General features: G+C 34.6%; 1 protein-coding gene across 1 annotated transcript in view; it reads left to right on the top strand.

Annotated features, from left to right (window-relative positions):
• Positions 1-22,943, top strand: part of LOC135197783 (MAP kinase-activating death domain protein-like) — a 312,071-nt gene that overhangs the window by 105,247 nt on the left and 183,881 nt on the right. The window contains 9 exon segments of the mRNA XM_064224890.1: positions 1,770-1,869; positions 3,384-3,586; positions 4,637-4,847; positions 4,971-5,078; positions 7,119-7,247; positions 12,369-12,553; positions 14,974-15,168; positions 21,224-21,427; positions 22,400-22,495. Coding sequence (XP_064080960.1) covers positions 1,770-1,869; positions 3,384-3,586; positions 4,637-4,847; positions 4,971-5,078; positions 7,119-7,247; positions 12,369-12,553; positions 14,974-15,168; positions 21,224-21,427; positions 22,400-22,495 — 1,431 coding nt within the window.

The following is a 22,943-nucleotide window of genomic DNA, read 5'->3' as shown; positions in this document are numbered from 1 at the left end:
CAGTATTTATAAACACATCATTTGCTTCATAAATCGGAAGACCAGGTTTTCTGTCACTAGGAGCAGTAAAACCACAAGTATCCCTGATTACACCTTTGCAATTATGAATGAAACCTGACTATGAAATCTTTTACTTAGTGGAGAAAGAAAATATTGAAATGAACTACAAACATGTTTCATATACTACATAGTGATCATTATACTACTGTACATGTTTAGTTTTATTAAAAGATTTTTTGGAAAAAAGTCAGTGATGCCATGTAGCTTTTTTACATTTTCCCTGGTCCATTAAGTAAAAGATTCTGAAAGCCAATAATTTATCAAAATACTAGCATGGGATGTCATTTGTAGATTTGCTTCTAAATTTTTGTAGATATGAAAATATTTTTATGCCAGTAAAAGAACTATAAAAAGGAAAACTGACTGCAAGTAGGCAGTTAATAATTAGAAGATATAGCAGTAGGGAATCCATCATAAGCATTACAAATGATGGAAGTATTATTTCCTTTTTCACATGTAAATACCATATAGCAGTGTACAGACACCAAACGTTAATGTACTGTTTGTAGATTTGCTAGTAGAAGTAGACCAATGTATAACAGAATCAGTCATCTTTTACGAACAAAAAGTAAACAGTTATTACAAATTCTGTGATGACTGCTTTTCTGCAGATTAAGTAGGACATCATGCCAGATTTTACAAACTGTATTTCTATATACAGTATATAAGGAAAATTTGGTGTTCAGTTGTTTTGCAGTGACGATTGAGACACAATTTATATTTTCTAAAGCACCTGGTATTTCATTCTCTAATGCTGCATATTTTTCCACTATTTTCTGGAGAAAATGGTTGCATGAATGCATGGAGAAAAGAGTTTTCTATTGTTCAGATATAATGCAGTTATTGAATTTGCTATGGCAATTTGAATATTTAGGGTTTTCTGCATACATGTTATTTTATACTTTTGAAAATTGTTGATTGTGTGTATGTCATACTTGTCCTTTGTGAAACTGGCAGAGATTTTAGTATGAATGTTTATGTTAAAGACTAATGTATAGCTTTAAAGAAAGTATAAGTTTATAACAATTTATTACTATGTATCACAGAGGACTACTTGAGAATAGTCTTAATAATAATACCCAAAGACTAAAAGTAGTTTTTAAGTACATGGTCTTTAACTGGAAAGTATGCCATTAATTTTTAAAAACTATCATCAACAGGGTATTTCTTTTGGCTGAAGCAGTCATATAATAGGAATGAGAAATTCTATTCGTTAAGAAGCTGTTTTTAAAGGTTGAGTTCAGGATAAGTTTTTCTTTATTCTTTCTGATGCAGTCTTGCTTCTTTCTTACATTTTTGGTAATTTATGTGTACCATTGGTTTATTTTGCTAGTTTTTGTAGCAGTAGTAGCATCTTTAATTTGTACTGTGCATAACAGAGAACACAGTACTATTTAAATTGTATTGATGATGTTAATAGATTAATGAAGTGTTTAAAATATGAAGTAAATATGCAATTTATGCTTTAGTCTCGAGAAAACAGGATGTTTTCAGTAGATTCTCCATTTTGAGGATCTTGAACTTTTAATTGTGATTTTTTTAGAGCGTTTTATTTTTCCTGATAGATTTCAGTTAATTGTTAGGGATAGATTTCAGTTAATCGTTAGGAATAAGGATACGTACGTATCTTTTTAATATTGTATTTCCACATTTAATTGGAATTTTTAAACTTTCTGGGAGAAAGTTACTAAAAACTTATTATGTTTCAGGCATTAGCTAGCATGTCTCCACAGCCTCCTCCACCACGCACTGCAGAAGAAATTCATCGAGAAAAGTCCCTGGCTACACATTACAATCCTTTTATATATGGTTAGTGTTATTCTGTTTTTATCAGATAAACAGTCATAATGAAAATATTATTCCATATGATCTGAAAAGCCAAACTCTTAAAACGCGTGTAACATGGAGGCTTGCATGTAAGGTCAAAGTTAACAGGGCCTGGAAATTGCATAGCTTATGTGTGCCTTAGCTTAGAATTTTTTCAGAAAAATTGGCAGCCAACTGTCCTGATCGTTTAGATGTTAGGTTATTGTTGTTTTCAAGTAGCATGTACTGTACGGAAATATTACCTTGATCAGTCTTGGAAGTTAGTTGTGGTGAGTGCTCAGATGGAATTGGGTAACTATCGAGTGTTTGTTAAGAGCTCCATTAAAATTGTTAAACCCTGCTGATGATCAATATGTAAAAATAAAGTAAAATTTTATTCACTTCTCATGCAGTGGAGATCTCAAGAAAGAATAGTAGTATAAATTAAAACTGCAGGTTATAGCCGAGGGTGCATAAAACGAATAACGGCCAGGTGGCAGTGATGTTTGGAACTAGAGAAATCACGCCTTCTTGATCAATGCTTATACGTACAATGAAGTAATATGTGCACGTTTTCAACCAAACTTCGTTATTATAAAAGGTATCTCCGAATTATATCTCTCCTAACAAATAATGGCAATGAAGATATCGCTAATACTCAAATCACCCGAGAATTTGAGAATGTAAACAATATCAAATGCAAATGATGTACATGATGATGTTTATATTCTGTAATACAGTAACAATATGATAATACGAATACGCACTGTTATTGGATACAACAAGCAAAACAACCTTTAAGTCGTCGTTATTATTAATATAGTTGTACTGTTTAATTTTCGCAAATACTAACCACTTTTCTCCAAAAACATTTTGATTTGTAATTTAGAAGTCATCCTATACTACAGATATGAGATAAATTCATGAAAATTTGCCAAGATTTTTGGCCTCGTCTTATCTAAAGGTCATCTTATACCTGGAAATGTATGGTACATGTTTTTATTTTTTTTTCAAGGGACTTCTGTAAAAACTTGATTATTTTAGCAAATAGTTTATTTTCTTCTTCAATGACCCTTTTTGTGAAAATGGTTTACTGCCATATGCGTTAGTCTGGTATTACCAAAGTTTAGTTATGCTAGTGCAGGAAGGTTTCTTTTCCTTTTATAGTTGGATTTTGTAGTGAAATGGTTATGACCCTCACACATGGTAAGAGAAATGTTTGGAAAAGTATCCAGCCTCAGACCTTAGGATTCAATCTAAGCTTGAATTTATGGAGAAGCCTAACACACTACATACTATACAGTATTGTGATTCTAATGTGTATTGGATTCCTTTTCACAAAAAATGTGTAGCTTACCCACAGAAGGTTTCTATGTTTTAAAGACAGGAGAGAACCTCTAATTTTTGTACTACTCTTGTGTTTTACTCCTCTTATTGTGAAAAAGATTAATATGTACTGATTATATTAGATTTTACTGGTGGCTTTATTTACTACGTTCTGATAATTTCTTACCTAGGAAATGATGTGGATTCAGTGGACATAGCTACAAGAGTTGCAATGGTTCGATTCTTCAATTCTCAGAATATTTTAGCCAACTTCACAGAACACACGCGCACACTTCGCCTCTATCCAAGACCTGTAGTTGCATTTCAGATTAATTCATTTCTCAGATCAAGACCTCGTGCCACTCCATTTTTAAATATGTTTGCCCGTACACAGGTTAGTAAACTGTATCCTAGTATACTATATGATAATATAATTCCAAAATAGTAATTGTGTAATCAGTGATTTAAGCATTAGAGATGTTTTATGAAAACAAATTTATGAAAATAAAGTTGATTAGTATCTGTACTTCACTCAAACGTCAGTGTAAAAGTAAAACAAATGTCAAGGTTTTATGCAGTTTAAAGATGGATTTTTGAAATATGTGATATTCAGAGATTTATCATATTTTACAGTAAGTGTTATTTACCAGCCCTTTTCTGCATGATCTTGCTCCATTTTCTATTTATCTCTTCCATGAGAATCAATTGTTTATTGATTGATTATCATAAACAGTCTTGCAATTATCTTAAAACTAGAAGGATGGTGATATGGAATGGGGTACCTCCTCAACCATGTAATTCAAGGCTAAAGTCAAATTTACTTGCCATTACATGTATTAATCCAGATGTCAGTAGACAGAGCATTCATACAACACTAAGAAGCAAGCATATCCAGGCATTTACTTTAAGCAGATGTAAGAGAGATGTGGTTATTTTCCTAAGTTGGTGATGCCCCTGTAGTGTCTGACCATCTACTAGTTTGAAATTTATTTTCCAAATAATACAGAAACAAAAAATCCACTAATGGAAATTAAAGTGATGGTACTTGCAGAGGACAATAAGAATATGAGGGCCCAATTTTAGATTTGGCCTTGGTAGTCTAGTTCAGCTACATAATTTATAACTAAATCAGATGTGAACTAGCTTTACAGTACAGTAATTATATTTTGCAACTTATGTGGCATGGACAGGTTTTCAATACTATGTGTATTTTATTTCCATTTTTAAATACATAACAGAAAATTCCTTTCACAATTTTAAAAGATGAAGTAGTAAGCAAATGCCCAACTGCTAACAAAAGCAAGCAAATGGTTTAGAAGCAACCACTAGAAGGCAGTCCATTATTTCTGGAAAATTCAATGCGCAGTGGTATTAGCTGTATAGTAAATAAAAAAGGCTCTATTAAATGACTTAAGTTTACTGAAAAGTTATCCTATATTTTCAGGCTGTTGAGTTCCTAGCAGAATGGTCTATAACACCTTCCAACATGGCTTTTCTTCGGGTGAATACTGGGGTATTTGACCCAACTTTGATTGGAGATAAAAGTAAATGGTATGCACATACCTTAGAGCCTATTGGTTTTAGGGTATGGCAAGAAGGCAGCTCACTTGGTGCTACACTCAGGGCCGGGACACAGATTGATAATCCTCCAACAGGTATTGGTCTCAAGTAGTAGTATGGCAAAGTCTGTGATATTATTTAGAGAATTTAGGGTGAAATAAGTTTCTGGGAAGTCTTGTATGGAATCAGAACTTTTTGAATTAATTTTTCTGTTTCAGATGAGAGTGGTAGTGACTCGGAAGGTGGAGAGAGTACGAGCAGCTCTTATTCCTCATTAAGTGATTTTGTTGGTGACATGCCTGATTTATCGCCAAACAGTGGTGGAGGTAAGGGATCACTGAAACATCAAGATATTACAAATGCTGTGGTCTTAGAATATACAGGTACACAATCCTTTCGCCAAAATTATTTAGTCCAGGTGTATTTCGGTTTTGGAATTTTTTTATTTCAGAAATGTCGGGTCAGGAGCATAATCAAACATCACTGCAGCAGCAAATACATATAATTTTTCCTTTTCCATGGTTTTCCATTATACATAGTTCCTTATTCATTATAGTTATTATAGTTTATTATTATTTATATTAATATAGTACGTAGACATACTGTTAAGTGAACGTGAGATAATTAAGATCATCAGTAATAAAGTAATGGGACAATTAGAAATTTTTAAATTCTAGTTTTCATGAAGAAATGGTTATATAAAGCAAATTATTGAGTAATTATTGTCATCAGCAGTCAAATAATGACAATTGTGGCAATGTTCAAACTTATTGCCACCCATGACATATGTCTATAAATAGAACAGAAGTAGAGGGCTTTCATTGGCTAACAGCTCTCCATGGCAGCCAGCCAGCCGATCAGGTTTTAGCTGTATTCTGTTTGAGAAAGAAGCTGATGAAGGTGACGTAAGTGCGTGTGTTTTAATTACAGTAGCACATAGTTTTTAATAGTGTATGTATTTAACTGATTACATGAACGAATTCCTTTTTATTACTTTGAGTGCAAAATTGTTAGTTCAGTGATTCTTCAGTAACAAAAGAATTTTTTGCTTCAGAAGATGTTTACTAATGCTGCGTTGACATACCTTCAAAACAAAATTCACCTTGTTAATCTCTTCAGGAATGTTAATCCATTTCTATTTACATGCAGGCCACACAATTTATAGTCCATGCAACTGACAACAACAAAATTTGTTTGTTTATTTGTCTTCCAAAAATGTTTTACCTGTACTACACATTTTTTAAAACATTATGAGCACACCACACACGGTGTGTGAATTTGGGCTAATACTAAGATTATTTAGGACTAAGGCTTGGCAATGTACAATTATTTTATTATTACAATTTTTGTGTTAATTGTGGATTTTCTAAGGTGAATTCTTTGGATTTCCCAAGAAAAATAATGTGGGTGGCAGCACACACCCAAATGACTTGGGTCAGCTGCTACCATGCCAAATCACCAACCCTAAGAATTGACGTTCTACTCCACAAAATGTTTTTGGCTTTTAGAGCTTTATGGTTTTTAGAATTTCTGTTAAGGGATTGTGTACCTGTATATTTGATTATTGTTACTGAATTAGTACTCTAATTATCATTGATATACAGGGAGTCCCCAGGTTACGATGGGGGGTTCCGTTCTTGAGACGCGTCGTAAGCCGAAAATCGTCGTAAGCCGGAACATCGTCAAAAATCCTAAGAAAACCTTACTTTTAATGCTTTGGGTGCATTGAAAACTATGTAAACTGCATTCTTATGGCATTTTTCATAAAAAAAAACCTTCAAATATTGATTATTTTGCATTTTTGGTGTCATATTTTATCTGCCAGATGAGTGTTGTAGGCGTTGTAACCCTGGAACATGTGTCGTAGCCCTGGAAATAATGTCTGATGAATATAATTGAAAAGCGTCGTAACCTCGGAACGTCGTAAGCCGAGACCGTCGTAACCTGGGGACTGCCTGTATATATCTTATGTTAATTTATTGATTTCTGGTATACTACTCTAGGATTATGGAATTTTGCCCAAAAGGTTTTTAATTGTTTAAAGATTGAAATAGTATTCAGGCAGTCCCCGGTTATCGGTGCTTCTCTAGAGCCATAAAATCGGCGATTTATGGCGCCATAACAGGCCAAGTTTCGGTTATTGGCACCATAAGGTGCCGATAATAGTTATGGCGCCATAACATACCTAACAGAGGTGCCATTAAATGAAACTTGGTGCTGTAAGCGCCATAAATGACAGAGTTTCAGCTACGGCAAATTTTTGCTTACCAGCACCCTTCCGAGAACGGAACCTCCACCGGTAACCAGGGACTGCTTGTATTGTGATAACTGTAATAGCACTTGCAATAATGTTTGGCTTTTAACAGATATGTTCGCGGGGTATGGGCCGCAATTTGAAAAGGAGAAGGCCACCCTATCATCGGGACTTGATCCTAGTTCAGTGTTCAATCCACCTTTGTATCTTCAGCTACCTGGAACTGTATCTTCGGACTCTGGTAAGAAACGCTTTGAGTTGCATCAGTGTCAGTGACACTGTATAAATAGATTAATTTCATGTATAGTTTAGAGTACAGTATGTGTAGTTCATACCTTTGGTTTGTAATTAGTAATTAGTTCACAGTGTTTCAAGTCATTGTTCTGCAAAGAAACATTGTGATTATCACTTAGCCTCGTGGGAGCAGAGGGCTAAAACTTCAGATTAACTGAAAAGGCTAGTATACAGTACTGTACACAAACAAATAATTTTGTGACTGCTGAATTTTTGCTACTTTATTTTAAAATTATTTTTTTCTTTTTGAAGTCTTTGAAGCCTTTTGAAAAGGGCATGAGTATAGTTATATTTCTTTTGAAGGCTGTTCAGCTTTGGGAAACAAATTTAGTCCTTTAGAGAGAATCTGCTTTCATTTAAGCATGAGGAATAAACATTATATGAATGTCATACATGAAAGTTATTAGCCAAATCTTGTTTCCTCTTCAAGTATGAAATTAAATTTTAGTCTTTTGTGAATACTTGACAAAATGATGAAATGTACTTCTTGATATATTTTAAAAGATTCAGATTCTCAAACTGCTTTGGTAGCTGTTACATATTAAGCAAAAGCTTATTGTTGAGAACAACTTTAAAAGTTTTAATATGTCTTTGTGTTTTTGCAATAACACTTCATAGTTTGCCAATTTAGCAGTTCTCTGGTATCATAGCAATATTTTACTAGAAATAGTGCTAAAGAGGACACATTTCACGGAGCGACACGGCTTCCTCGCCCAGAAATAGATTTTTCCTACGTCAAAATCCCTTCATTAGACTATTAATTACTAGTTTCATGGAAACCTTGTGGGTCAGCCCTGTTAGAATTAAGAATATTGATTAAACTGTCATTATAATTAGATGAACTAATTTACCTTGGATTACTGTATCTGAATTAGTTAAGTATGGAGATGAACACCTAAAGCTGTAATCATACATTTTACCATTCTTAATGCAAGTATATTTTGCTAAAAGAGTGCAGTTGTTTGCATTCATTGTTAATTTTTTTAATTTTTGAATTGTATTTCTCATTTCTAAGCCATCTTTTAGCTGTGGAGCATTGCAACTGTCTTTAACATGTACCGTGGATAATTTTCATATCCGGTCAAGCTGAAAATACACCCCTTTTGACAGAATAAAAATCTTGCTGCTAGGGTGCAGTGACATAGAAGGACTTGAGCCAAGCAGGTTTCATAGTTGACCAGTGAATTGCTAAGGTGGCTGTAGTTTAAAGTGCAGACTAGCTAACAACTCAAACTCATGTTCCCTATATTAGTGAGGCATCTGAAACATTCTTCAGAACTCCTAGATTTGGAAACAGCATATCTTTGACAATGAATTTCTTGTGACCCCTCTGCCATGTTTTTATCACTCCTCCAGCCATCATCGCCCAATAGCTTTAACTACATACTTTGCTCTCATTTTGACACTTAAAAGTATTCCAGTCCTTTGTTCCATGGACCATTTTTTATTAGCTTTAATGGAAGAGAGGTACTTGTCTTGAGTTGTCAGCATTCTTAGTAAATTACAGTCAAACCTCGGTTTTTGTATGCCTTAGTTTTCGTATGTTTTGATTTTTGTAGGCTTTTTCTTATGAAACTTTGTCTCAGTTATTGTACATTTCCTCTGTTTACGTACACTCAGAAATGCTTCAGCCGGGGCCCATCACGTGATCGGGCCCCATATCAAACACCCAAAGAGAGCATCCTGTGTCCTCTCGTGACCTATTCTGCTTTTGTGTTGATTGTTTTTGTGCTTTTTGAGATTTTTTATTCAAGTGCAACTGCTAAATAAGTCATCATAGGGTCAAAGAAAGTTCCAAGTGCCAGCCCTTCAGTAAAAAGGGCGAGAAACACTAGAGAATTTAAGAAAGAACTCGTAGCAAAATGTTGGAGGGTGTTGCATGCCAATCTCAGTGACAAAATGCCTACACAAGAGCTGCTGTTAGTGAATTTAAGACCAGCAGAGGCTGGTTTGAAAAATTCAGAAAACGAATGGCCATACATATGTGCCTACTTCAGTGATTAAGGACATGTTTACAAAGTGGATTGGTGTAAAAAAATTTTGTGGAGAATTATCATCCCAACAAACATGTAATCTGTGTCTCCAACATGTTTAATGACAATGCCGTGTTTAACTTTAGGCAAATTTTAAAGAAATGCCAGAAACAAATGTCTCAGGACAGTTTTGTTGTGCTACTGAGGTCCAGTGACTCTCAAGCTGGTCCTAGTGCCATTAAAAAACGAAGAGGAAAAGTAACCTCAGACAGTGCCACTAAAAAACAAAGGTAGGTTCATGATACCTGAAGTCCTTCTGGAAGGGGATTCCCCTTCCAAACACTAACCTCTCCTCCTCCCTCTCCCCTCCTCTCTGTCTTCCATACACTAACAAATGTCTTCCATAAAGGTAAGAGTGATATCAAATGTTCATTATTCATTTATATTTGGTTCATTGTTTTCTGTATGTAAAACTGTTTATTCCCTCTAAAATGAATTTTTTAATGTTTTTGGGGGTCTGGAATTCATTAATAGTATTCACATTATTCCTTTTGGGAATTATTGTATTGGATTTTGTTGGAGGTTCCGGAATGGGGTATGTACAAAAACCGAGGTTCCACTGTATTTAACCCACAGACATCTGTTTTTTCATAAAGTTTAAGCAGCTGACATTACCAGTTTTTCATGAAGGTAAAGGAGGGAGAATTGACAGGTTTTGCTTTTAAGATAAAACTTTCAATGTCTTTAATATTTATTCTTCAATGTTCTTGTCATTGTAGTTGAGGATTATAAAGGTTAAGCACAGCATTACCTTTTTCTACTTTGAATGGGGAAATCCCTTATTGGCTTTCTTCAGTTGGCATCAGAGAATTTTCCCCTTATGTTAAGACTGAAGTTTTTTTTGTCATGAAAATACAAATTAATTAAATATTTGTCATTTTTTAAGGTTTAACAATTTACTGTGTGGCATGATTATATTGGTTTCTCTTCTGAAGAAATCTGTTGTTATAATATAAATTTTTTGATAAAAGTGATTTAAGAAGTTCTCATATGTGATGGCTTCCTAATCTAGGATATTGCTTTACATTTAATTATTTAAGAATGTGAGCGAAGTTTGAGAATCTGTATCTTTAGGCATGTTTTATCCTTTCAATTTGGATATGCAGTTAGAAGGAAAAACACTATGAATTTATTGTAATATCATATTAACCAAAGCATAACAGATGTACATATTCTTTTACCACGGTTTACTTTCTGTTTATTGAACTTGGACAAGAAATAATCACCTTGAATTAGTGTAGTATTAGATTGTATATAGATTCTAAGCAAGATTTATTTTAAGAAAAAAAGACAGGAAGTTATGACAACATAATTGTTACTGTTGCATCAATATATTAAATTAAGTTTTGTATTTGTGGAATAAGCAGATACTAATATAAATTTTGTTTGATACAGAACTGCTTAATATAAAAGTGTAAATGAGTAAATAGAAGATTTCTTGAGATAGGTTACTGAGGTATAAGTAAACTCCAGCAAGTTAGAAGAGATAAACATTTGAGCAAACACAACAGAAACTTGCTATAAAAATAGAGCAAACACAAAACATGCCATGATTAAGAATGAGCTTTTTATTAGTACTTGATGGGTTGAGCTTTTTATTAGTACTTGAACCCATCAGACTCCCAGCCTTTTGCTGAGGGCAAGAGCCAGTTCATTTGTTGGGGACCTTATAGTTAAAAAAGGTTTGAATAACGGAGCTAGATGAAAGACTTTTGCGAATCACTGCTTGTTTTGCTAGACCAGATCTCATGCCCTGTCAGAGGGGTTCATCTGCCATCTAACCAACTGTAGTGATATGGTTGACTTGAGGAAATACCGGGAAGAATCATTCTACTGTATTATCCTTATGCTAGTTAATGTTCAGCAGCCTAAGAGATGAGGAGCTTTCCATTCACATTTCCCATCTTGTATACACAAGTCAAATAACTATTCCTGCCCTTGTGGAATGCATAAATTGAGAAAATGGAAACTATTTTTTCTGCAATTTCAACTAAAGTTAGATGTTTTGTTGATCATGATTAATTTTACCATTAGCCTTTAGTTTCCTCATCGACCCTTCTTCCTAGCTATCTAAAGTTCATTTTTCAAGATGTTTTATACAATTTTCTCTGATGTGTTTTCTTGTTATTCTGCAGTATTACATAATGCTCTTTATATAATTAATTAACAAGGACATTCTAATGAGAAAAAGTATTCCCCTATGTGTTTTGAAAGAATAATTTTGGTAGACAAAAACTACTGGAAATGGTACAGAACAGAATATTTTTGAGTGAGTATACAAACTTCAGGCATCAATGATTGTCTTGTTTGGAAATAGATTAAGATCATTTTGCTTGAATTCTATTTTTTATTCAGTTCCAAAATAAAAAAAAAAAAATCCAAAACTGAAACAGCTTGCCCTGAGGGTTTTGGATAAGGGAGTGTGAATCTGTATTAAAGGAGCATGAAGAGAGAATATATTCCCTGCCTCGTCCCATAAAGAAATTTTCTTTACAGCATTTTTGCTTGTTTTGTTTGATGGCTCTCCAAGTAGAATTTCAACAATTAAGTGTACAATCTTCTTGTGCATTCATTTGGAAGACTACCAAAACATTGCTGATTTGTTGTAACAGTAATAATTTAAGGTTGACACAAGTTCTTGCTTTCCCCAGTGGATATTGAAAGTTTCAGTATACAGTATCAATGGTGAAATTGATCTTGATACTGCAATATGTTCATGAAGTGTTTGTATTATTTCTTTGCCTGAATAGATATAAAGGGATGCTTACCTCACTATATTTACATTGACTAATGTTATCAGTGATTTGTATATAACACAGTAAAATTATGCATTTTTGAGGTTCTGTAGGTAAAATGCAAGGGTAGACATTATAATCAGTGGAATGATCTTTTATGTCTTGGGCTGGTTAGCAAGAGATCCTTTGCTTTCATTCACGGTTAATTTGTAGCTTTAATGTCTTAGAAGGTGAACTCCAGTAAAGTTTGTTTTGTGATATAAATGATGACATATATATTGAACTTCTCAAATTTTTAAGCAGCTGTCAGTCATCCTGGATCTGTGTCTACTTCATCCTCGCGCTCCTCTCTCTCCTCGGCTGATCAAAAAGATGATGACGATGAAGAGGAAACAGGTGAAGGCGTAATGAAACTCGAGGATGCAGAAAACCTTATTGCTCCTACACCAACATTACATCCTTTACCTCTAAGGACTGAAGCTTTGGTAAGCCAGAAGTTGAACTCTGTGTAATTTGATATTATACCATATATGAACTACTCGAGCTACTAACACAATAGAAGTACGTACATATCTCGGAAATTTTAGTTCAAAACTGATTTTTGATAGCTTTCTCTTTGGATGATTTTAGTTAACATACTTGTAACTAAACAGGATCAATGCTAAGATTACTCCTATTTCTCTATTGTTGCTTGGAATTATAAAACTTAATACATAGAAAGTAGTCAATATTCTACAGCCATCTGAAAATACAGAAAGGGAAGTAGAAGAAAAGTAAGGCAAAGGGTTGCAACTAGAGATCAAAAGGACTCTTGTATGTGGTATTGCCAGCTGGGCTCTTGTGGGCACAGGGAAGGTTGGAAGACCTCAACATATTGAACAAGAACTGTGAGAAGAAGGGTGGAGACAAGTGGAGATTTGTGAAAGATGAAGCACAAGGAAGGCATGAGTGACAAAATTTCACAGAGGTCCTTTGGTTTTTAGTTATGAGGCATAGTTGATGACATATTTTGCCATGTGAGGTGCACTGTAAGCAGTGCAAAGTTTTTTACAGTGCCCCTTTAGCCCGTAGCTGCAACCCTTTTATGCCTTTTACTTATCTATTTTGCACGAAATAAAGAAACGTGCTTGAATGAAGACCCCCGTGAAAAACATGAAAATAATGAAAATAACAAAACATAAACGAAAATAGGATCGACTAAAAACTGCCACCCAAGAAATAAATAAATATATGTAATGAAATATAACATGTTACAAGCAGAGAGGAAGACCACTCGAAATCGGTACAATTCAAGGATAAGCCGTAAAGGCGACTTGCCGCCCGCCCGCTACTTATAAGTGACGCCTAATAAAATCCTAAATAAAGGCAAAACGAAAGGCAAATTCACTCTCTAAATATTGAAAAAGGGCGGAACCAGTACTTAACTTGGGTGAAGAGGTAGATTGACGATCCGTAACCAAGAATAAAAATAAAAGAACAAATAGCTATATTTGAACGTACGAACACTATATGGCTATCGAAAAGTATGACGTCACAGATGCCTTCAACGGGGTAGCTAGGTGTGACCTATGGGTCGGCTCCCCGTATTTAGGGTCTTTTGATGAGGAAAAGGCTAATTGGAGGGGTTGCTGTGGTAGTGTTTAACACTCGCCCCAGTTTTATACCGACACCTTTTATATAGGTGAGCGAGTCAGAAGCTTCTGACATGTCCAATTTAGCAGTTCTCTGGTATTATAGCAATATTTTACTAGAAATAGTGCTAAAGCAGACATATTTCACTGGGCGACACGGCTTCCTCGCCCAGAAATAGATTTTTCCTACGTCAAAATCCCTTTTATATTTAAGTTTCACCTCTCTTGTCAGTGCTGATCATTTGAAGATAAATTGCCTAAAATGTGAATGAATATTGTTGATACTGTGTTTGGAACTTGGTTGAGCTAGGAACAGGTTTTTCATCAAAGTTGGCCCTCAGCTTGAGACCTGGTCTTAATGGGCCATTGATTCTTAAAATAGTAAGAAAATTGCTAAAATTTTATTGTAATAACTAATAGAATTATTTTCATAACTTAAAAGCATACTACTGTATGTCTGCATATCCAAAATGTCATCTAGAGTACAGAATATAATTAATGAAAGTATCTATAAGATGTCAGTCCTGAAGTACTTCCACAAATTGACTTGGTTAGAAATGGGAATTTTAACATCTTAGACTTGTGGAGGTTTGGTTGTGGGGATCACCACCAGGTGCTTCCACATCTAGGAGACCTAAAAAGTTCAGGTTGGGTAGTCATTGATCTATGCTGCTATTCACAATTTTTTTTTTATACAGTTGGCCATTTCACCTGTGCTCTTGGATTTGATGATAACCTAGACCCAGTTGCAAAGAATAGAGGGGCATTTCTAGGTCACCCTTGGGCAAGTTGTATAACCTCCCTTACTAGGATATAGCCCTTGCCTTATGGAAGGCTATTCAGTTGAAGGCTTATGGACCTCCCCTTAAAAGAAAATGCCTAGTTGTGGATGCATTGAATGCATAAGATTAAATATCTCCCTGTCAAAAACTATTGTTGTCCATTATTTTAGCTGGCCTGAATTATCTGTTTTCTGGAAGAGTGGTTCTGCCTAAAAGGGACTGGATAGTCCATGCCAATTACCAGTCTCTTCAGATCGTGCCTCTGTGCCACAATTGTTGCTTTGGAAAGGGAAACTAACAACCATTTAGTCCACAGTGGCTACCTACATGTGCACATACCATTCTTGTACTTAACAAAGTTAACATGATGTAAGTGAGTACTTGGCTGTATAATTTGATTAATTTAAAAGATGCTAGCAGAAAACCTTATTAGTTAATTTTACGGTTGATAAATTCAGCTTTCATACATGATTTGTGCTATCTTTTCTACAGGAGAAAACAGATGAGGTCTTCACACCAGAGAGCGATTCTGCTACAACAACGCCAAAAACTGTAGTGAGCAATACCCAGTCCCCACTTCCACATATAAGCCCAACTCCTTCAGTTAGTAGTGATGCATCAATAGCTACTTCTTCTTCAGAACGTGATAGACCAACTACCCCTCGACCAAGAACCTTCTCAAAGGGGGTAAGTCTTTAAGGGACAATTAGACAATGGATTTTATAAATGTTATTTTTTTAGGGTGGCTGTGTTTTGAAAATCATATTTACATAGTATGAACACTTTATTGCCAGTGTAAGGTATATTTCAAGGTTTATTTTTTCTTAAGGTACTGGAGCATTTCAGGTTGTACCTGTTTTTAAATAGTTATTTCATCTCGCTAAGATATTTGTCTTGTGGTTGCTATCGTTTTGGTCTAAGGGAAGTAAACCTTTTTTTATGTGTTCCTTGAAATGACAAAGTTCAACATGCTGAAATTTAACAAGGGTATTAGCTTGGAGGTTTGGTGTTTGCTACATTGTAGTGTGACAGGATCTGAATTCGGTTTGTACTTTACCTCTTTTTTAATTAGTTGTAACTAATTGATTACTGATTCTGAAGATCTTGCCCCAAAGACCAAGACAGTAAGATAAACTTTCAGTATCCTTGATGACAGATAATTGCATGATATTGTATTTGCCATGCTGTACCTGAATGCTTGAGTCACGTATGAAGTGAAAAAAACTTAGGAGTTTTTATAATGTAAGGACTATCTTTCATACAGACTCAGCAGTCATATAGTTCTCACAACCATGGTTTTAAGTGTCCCAAATTCAGTCTTTGTTAGTCAGAAAATTAAGTTATCACTCTGCTGTAACTAAAATTGACTACAGTATTCTTGTATACCAGAGCATTGCTTATAGGTGATGACAGTGCTGAGGCAGCAAAGGGTTCAGTTGTTTAGTCTTGGTTACTTGTAATTTGATTCATGCTTTCAAATGTGGGATAAAAGACAAACCCACAGCTGACTAATCTCTAGTAGCTTGTTTTAACTCTGCGCAGCTGTGCATGCAGCTCACACTCATGTTGTTGAAGAGAAACTTTCCAAGAAAAATAGTCTTCTGAATGAGGTTCAATAGAGAAGACTCCTGAAGAGGCTTATACATTGCCTTGGAAAGACATCTAAGGATGTGAGCCATCCAAAAGTATCTCCTCCTTGATATGGAGTCAACCACCCCAGATCAATGTTTGGGGCCCTCTTCCAGTCCCTGAAACAAACAGCTGGGAGAGAGCAGACCTGTATCTCTTAAATGCAAAGAAGGGCAGCTTCTTGCTATGAAATAATAGCAGAATAGTAGGGTCCATCACTTTGGATCAATGCCTTTCACAGTTGACAAATAAAAAATTACTCAAAACCGCTACAGACAACACTGAAAACACAGTGATATACACCGTCCATTAAACTTACAAGTCTTTAGGATGCCCATGATGTGAAAAAGAAGTATCATCAACTACACTGTCAAAAAATAATAGACACTTATAATATTAATATTTGGCAGAATTACAAAAATTAGTATACAAAAATATTGTAGACTCTTACAGAGAAATACTAAAGCAAAATAGTATTAGTGAGGTGCAACTAGCAACATCAAAAATATAAAATATAATATCCAACACAAAGTTAGATAACGTACAGAAAATGGAGTAAAGTAGCAAAAACCTTAAAATTTCACAGTTCAGTGCATACTTTGCAGGCCAGTCAGACTTCTCTTTGAAACTGGGCAGATTATGATATACTGGGCTGCCTGTCATGATTATGAATACAAAATTTCAGTACAGTATAGCTATTTCTTGCAATACTAACAAAAGGAAGATGTTGAGACAAAACCTACCATTTGGCATTACAGGCGGGCCTCGGTTAGCGGCAGGGGTTCCGTTCCTGGCTGCCGACGGTAAGTGGTTTTCAACGCTAAGCGATTTTAAAACCTACAGCTGCCACACACCTTCTTTTGAAATTCTAGACCAGTTAACAGCGCCCTAGACCAGTCAAACGGCGCCGTAATCCCGCTATGGCGCAATAAGTAAAATTATATTTATGCAGTATAGTCCTATAGAATATACTGTACAGTAGTACTGTACAGTACATTATAGTATTATAAATACTGTAAAGTGAAAAAAAGCCTAGCTTTAATCCTTTGGGTGTCTAGAGTATGTAAAGATATAATAAGGTTTTATACAGTGTACAGGTAGCTGTAGTGTTCAAATTACGATAATTCGTCTTACGATAATCTGATTTTATGAGAGACCAAATTATACAATAGCCTAACTTTATCTCATCTTCTAGTTACATAAGTTCAAAAACAGCAAAAGAGAATGATGAAAGTATAGTTTTAACATTATACTCGTTGCGTAAACATGTACAGCCATGAACAACTGAACAAGAAACAACTTTTTTTTTTCTTCTAAGTACAACCGAACTGGATAACATCCGTTTGGCTTGTATTTCAATCATCGTACACTATTACCGTAGTTGTTATAAATGACGTAAAGTAGAATAGAACTGAGATACCTTAATGTAATAACTTTATTCGCTATAGATCAAAGATCAATTGGGAAATATACTGTTAAATTTAAACCTAGTTATAACTGAAACTTAGAAAACTGTTCAAGCTGCTAATGACTATTATCGTGCATCGGCAACAAGGATAAAACTCCAGTAAACGTATGCCATCAAACACAACCACTGTGCTTGAAAGAACACATTTTACCGTTGGTTTCATGCCGATATAAAGTAAATAACGTAAAGTTCTTATTACGATGATATAAAGGAAAATTGCGAACGGAATTGCATAATTTTTTACGCAATAAACATGCCGCCAACGTAATCTGTTAACGGAAAAAAAAAATTAGTTTACAATCACAACGAGACCTAATCAATTCATATTTCCACCTAAAAACATGTCGTATAAGGAAAAATAACCTTGTCTCATATATATGAGTAAAGTATCTAGATATTCGTTTATGCTAACTAGAAGCAAGAAAATTCACTCAGAATTGCGTTAAATATGGCAAAACAAACTCGTATTTGCCAACAGCTGATTTCAAACCCAAACATTGGCCGCTTCGCGGAATACTGGCTTAAATTTGCTGTAGTATTTTATAATACAATAATATGAAAATACATATAATATCATTGGATACAGTGAAGTAATGTATATAACTTTTTAAAGGATTTATGGAAAAGATGCATAATTAATAAAATAACACCATGTATTTTTCGGAACAGTGGCGGACAAGAATGAACATAAAAAAACATCTTCTGACAACGTGGATGGTAGTTACAAAAGCTGCCTTAATTTGTATCATATTTATGCTCAAAAATAAAATTGCCCTATATGTAATATATTTTCATACATATCTTAAACTTAAAAGCATGAACATTCATAAAATCGACACATCAATCGCTAAATTTGCACTCATTTAAACTTGATATTTTCGGAAGAGCAGCAGGCGGCGGTTTACAAGAACGAAAATGAAAAAACATCATATTTGATAATGTGAAGGGCAGTTTCAAAAGCTGCCTTTGTATCATATATCTGCACAGAAATAAAAAATATCCTATACGTAATACATTTTCATACGCATTTTAAACATTAAAGCATGAACATTTATAAAGTCGACACATCGATCGCTAAATTTGCACTTTTTTAACTTGATATTTTTGGAAGAGCGATATTTTTGGAAGAGCGGCAGGCGGCGGCTCACAAGAAAGAACATGAAAAAGCATCCTCTTTGATAACGTGAAGGGCAGTTTCATAGGCTGCCTTTGTATCATATTTTTGTGCAGAAATAAAAATACCCTATACATAATACATTTTCATACACATTTTAAACATAAAAGCATGAACATTTATAAATCGAGACATCCATAGCTAAATTTGCATTTATGTAATTCAATATTTTCGGCATAGAACAGCATCAGAGGCATATATTTTACCCTAATAACTAAGTAATAACTCTCTATAAAATTTGTTAATATAATTTGCATAACCTTTATGGTCTGAACGGCATTTCTACAAATGTATGAACTCGTTAGACATAATGGCACTAGTGGCGCTGTTGACCAGAAATTGTGCCATAAAAATACCTTAAAATGCCTGATTTTTTTAATGAATATTTTTGACGACAGCCACAAAACTAATTTGCCGCTAAGCGATTGCGTTGTTAACCGCGGGCCGCCTGTAATTTGGTAACAATTCAATAACTAATGCACCAACACCGGAAGAGAATTTAACATAAGATGAAAATTAACTCTAAAAATAGTTGAAGTATACATTCTGAATATAATTAGATCAAGCACAAAACATATCAGGGAGAAATTTCCAAGCAGAAAATAAGCAGTTACTAACATGTAAAACTGGTGCTAATTTACATATCGATTATTAAATACTCTTATATGGTACAGAGCTCAGCAGTTATTTTTCCATTAAGATTTGAATGTACCTTGATTTGAATGATGTGTATATCCTCAAGATTTTTAGTAAAATATTTTACATACTATTAACTTTACTAATATTTACATACAGCACATACTATTTCATATGACAGAACAAGTTAAGCCATGTGTGAATTTTTTTTTATCTAACAGTAGTACTAATGAATATCGTCAGGAATGTTCAGATATTTTACAGCATTAGAATATACTTAAGCTTGCTTTGAGCACAGTATTTTTAATATTTTATTAAGAAAAAAATATTTCATGCTAAAAGAGAACAAAAATACTTGGGTGGTAAAACTTCAGCTATAATTAACTTATAGTGAAGTCTATTCTGGAAAACCAGAATAGGTGTTTAGAATAGTATTTGAATGGCAGAAGGATTAAAAGAACAGTACAATCAGTGATAGAAAGATTAGCAGGAGTGGTCAACATTTCCAAATAATAGCCTCTCCAAGAAAATGGCAGCACTAAGACAATATATATTTTTTTCCACTCTGGTTAAATGGGTCATACCAGGAAGGTAATCAAACAGCTGGGAGAATAGCTGGAAAATATCACATTCTACCATTCATTCCTGAATGATGTGTAGCTAGAGGAGGCATGCAAGTCACCATGGAGTGAGTCAGAAATTAGAATAAATTAAATCATACTAGATTCTATAGTTTATCAAAAAATATTATCGGCGGACTTGGTTATTGGCGATCTGGTTTTATGAGGCTTGTATAGTGCCATAACATCAGCAATTTATGGTGCCATAATGGGACGAGTTCTGGTTATTGGCACCATAAGGGTTCTTATGGCGCTGTTAACCGGTTATCAGCCCCATTATAGCACCATTAATCACTGAGTTTCGGTTAATGGCATTTTTTGCTTATCGGCACACCCCCAGGGACAGAACCCCCGCCGTTAACTGGGGACTGCCTGTACTGTACGTGCGTACTTATAGTATGCAAGATGTAGTTGCAATGAGAGATGATTGGGTGTTGCTGTGATCTGATTGTGTTGTCTCCTACTGCACATTGTAAGGGCATTGTAAGGGAAAAATTAGTTTTTTAAAAAAGAATTCTGCAATAACACATGATCAGAAAAGAGTATAATAAGTAATTCAAAGTATGTGTTTCATTGAGACCAAGTAAAAAAGAGAAAAGATTGGTTATTTACATATAACAGAAGAAGAGGCATACCAAGGAAGCCACCAAAACTATAGTGCCAAAAAAATGGCAACCAACTCCATTCACAAAATCAAATGTTTATATTGCAATACAGTGAGGGAAAAATAGTTATGAGAAAGTCACCAAACTGAATGGAAGAGGAATGGGGCATTGCAAGAGAAGATGTGAAAAAGGGAGAATGTAAAACTTGTATTTATAATGCTGGCCTAAATTAAAGACTGAGTAGGAAAAATGGGTATGGTATACGTATATGTATAAATTGCTCGTTTCCAAGTGAAGCATAAGGTTACATATGTATTTAGTATAAGTCACAATGGTTTGTTCATTCATGTCTTTAGGATCACTTTGTCTTGTTGTTATACTTTAAACTAAAATAAGAGCATTTTGCATTTTAACTGCCTATTAATTTTATACCTTATGGAGGGTTTTGCTTTACCCTTTAGACTTTCTAATACTATGCTTGATATGTAATGCATGCAGTTTTGTTACTGAAGTCAATTGAATGTTATGAGGATGGTCTCATTCATACACATGAGATTTAACCATAATTTCAAGGAAGTGTTTGAGCTTACAACTTTCCTTTGTGCTCCAGGCTAGTCCAACACCCCAGAAACAAAGCTCCATTAGTAGCATGTTGGCTCGAGCATCTAGTTTGGGATCAGGAAGTTCTGGTTCAGGCCCCACAAGACAGAGTTCTCAGAACTCCCTGCTAGATCAGTTTACTTCTTCAGCTAAGGAGCTGATAAAAGAAAGACAGGCTTCTCAGGAAGGATCCTTCTTGTCACAGGTGGATAAGGTAAGAGGATATATTTAAACTTAATACTTAACGTGCAATCCACTTGCCTATGCACAGAGATGGTTTTATTCTATTACAGTTGATGTTAGTTTGTCGATGCACCTTAACCTGGTCTGGTAACTTGAAGGTAAAGAACTCATTTTAAAATGTTAATTAAATTGTTTGCTATTCTTCAAGTGGAAATTGAGGAAATTTATGTTAGTATTAATCATCCCAATATATGTTTCTCTAACTCTTTGTTTTATCTACTTTGCATTGAAGTACACTGTTTTGATGAAATAGAGAATGTTCTAAATTTATGAATTTAAAGAACATGACAGAGGTGGTTGAGACCTAATGTATGTACTATTTAATGTGAAAGGACTATGTTAATATGTTTTATGCTATGACTTTTAATAATTACATTTTCAGTGGGTAAGATATACATGTTCTTTGAAGAGGCATACTTACTGATGTAAATTCAATTATGCTCTGCAATTGTGATTTAAGCTTAAATATAAGAAAAGATAGCATCCTCTTCATGATATGCTCAACATCTTCAATATTTTGTGTTTCTGCTTTCATGTATGTTATTGTTTTCTCATTAAGACAGCGCAAAATACATACTACAATATTTACATGTTGATCTATGTGCCTTGCATCAGTACTTGTAGTAAAGTCAGAATGTGGAATCATTGCTGAAGAAAAGGAATTCTCTTGATTCCCATTTTGAGAACAATTTACACTTCAATATTGCTTGCTGCACATGTAGTTGTCGACAGAAATTGTAATGAGGAAATATTATGTTCCCTATCTTCATCCATGCCCTTAAAGTTGTATTTTATTTTCTTGTTTTCCCAACTTGTGTGTTCTTAGGATGTTTTAAGATTTTAGGTTTGCATTAGTTAATGTCAACATGAATGCATTTCAACCTATAAACAGCATACTAAAGCACAGTTTCAAGCACTGAGAAACAATGAACTTGTTTCACAGTTAACGGAACAGTTTCGTAGTCAAGTGACGGAGCGTCTTGAGGTAGTGAAGCAGAGCAGTGGGGAAGAGGGGTCACTACTTAACCAGATGGATAAGGTACCTCACTACCAACTGATGTTCTCCAGTGTTGTCAGTGTTATGTGGTTGTAGTGGTGATGCATGTACCATTATTCATTGTCTGAAGACTACATTGAAGGTCTATTTTATGGCATCAAATATTTTTTTCCATATTCACTATAATTTTCTAGCTGTAGCATTTCGGTGGTAGAGATTGAAAAACATTACAGTGTAGGTATGTGTGCCAGTTCAGTGATGTGGCATACTTTATGCAGACAAAGCAATAGTGTTCTGCAAAAACTTATATATATACATATATTTCATAGTACAAATAGCACAAGTTAATTGTGTAAAGGTATATCCTGGTGTGCCATAAGGCAGAAAACAAGATGTTAATTTGCCCATTCAGTTTCTTGATGCCAGTAGAAATAACCTTTAAGTAATAGTCTGAGTGTCATTGCACCATACTCATATTGGACCTTGTAGA

The sequence above is a fragment of the Macrobrachium nipponense genome, chromosome 21 (assembly GCF_015104395.2).
Source record: "Macrobrachium nipponense isolate FS-2020 chromosome 21, ASM1510439v2, whole genome shotgun sequence".
Lineage (NCBI taxonomy): Eukaryota > Metazoa > Arthropoda > Malacostraca > Decapoda > Palaemonidae > Macrobrachium > Macrobrachium nipponense.
Note: the sequence above shows the minus strand (reverse complement) of the source record. Positions and strands in the feature narration are given on the sequence as shown.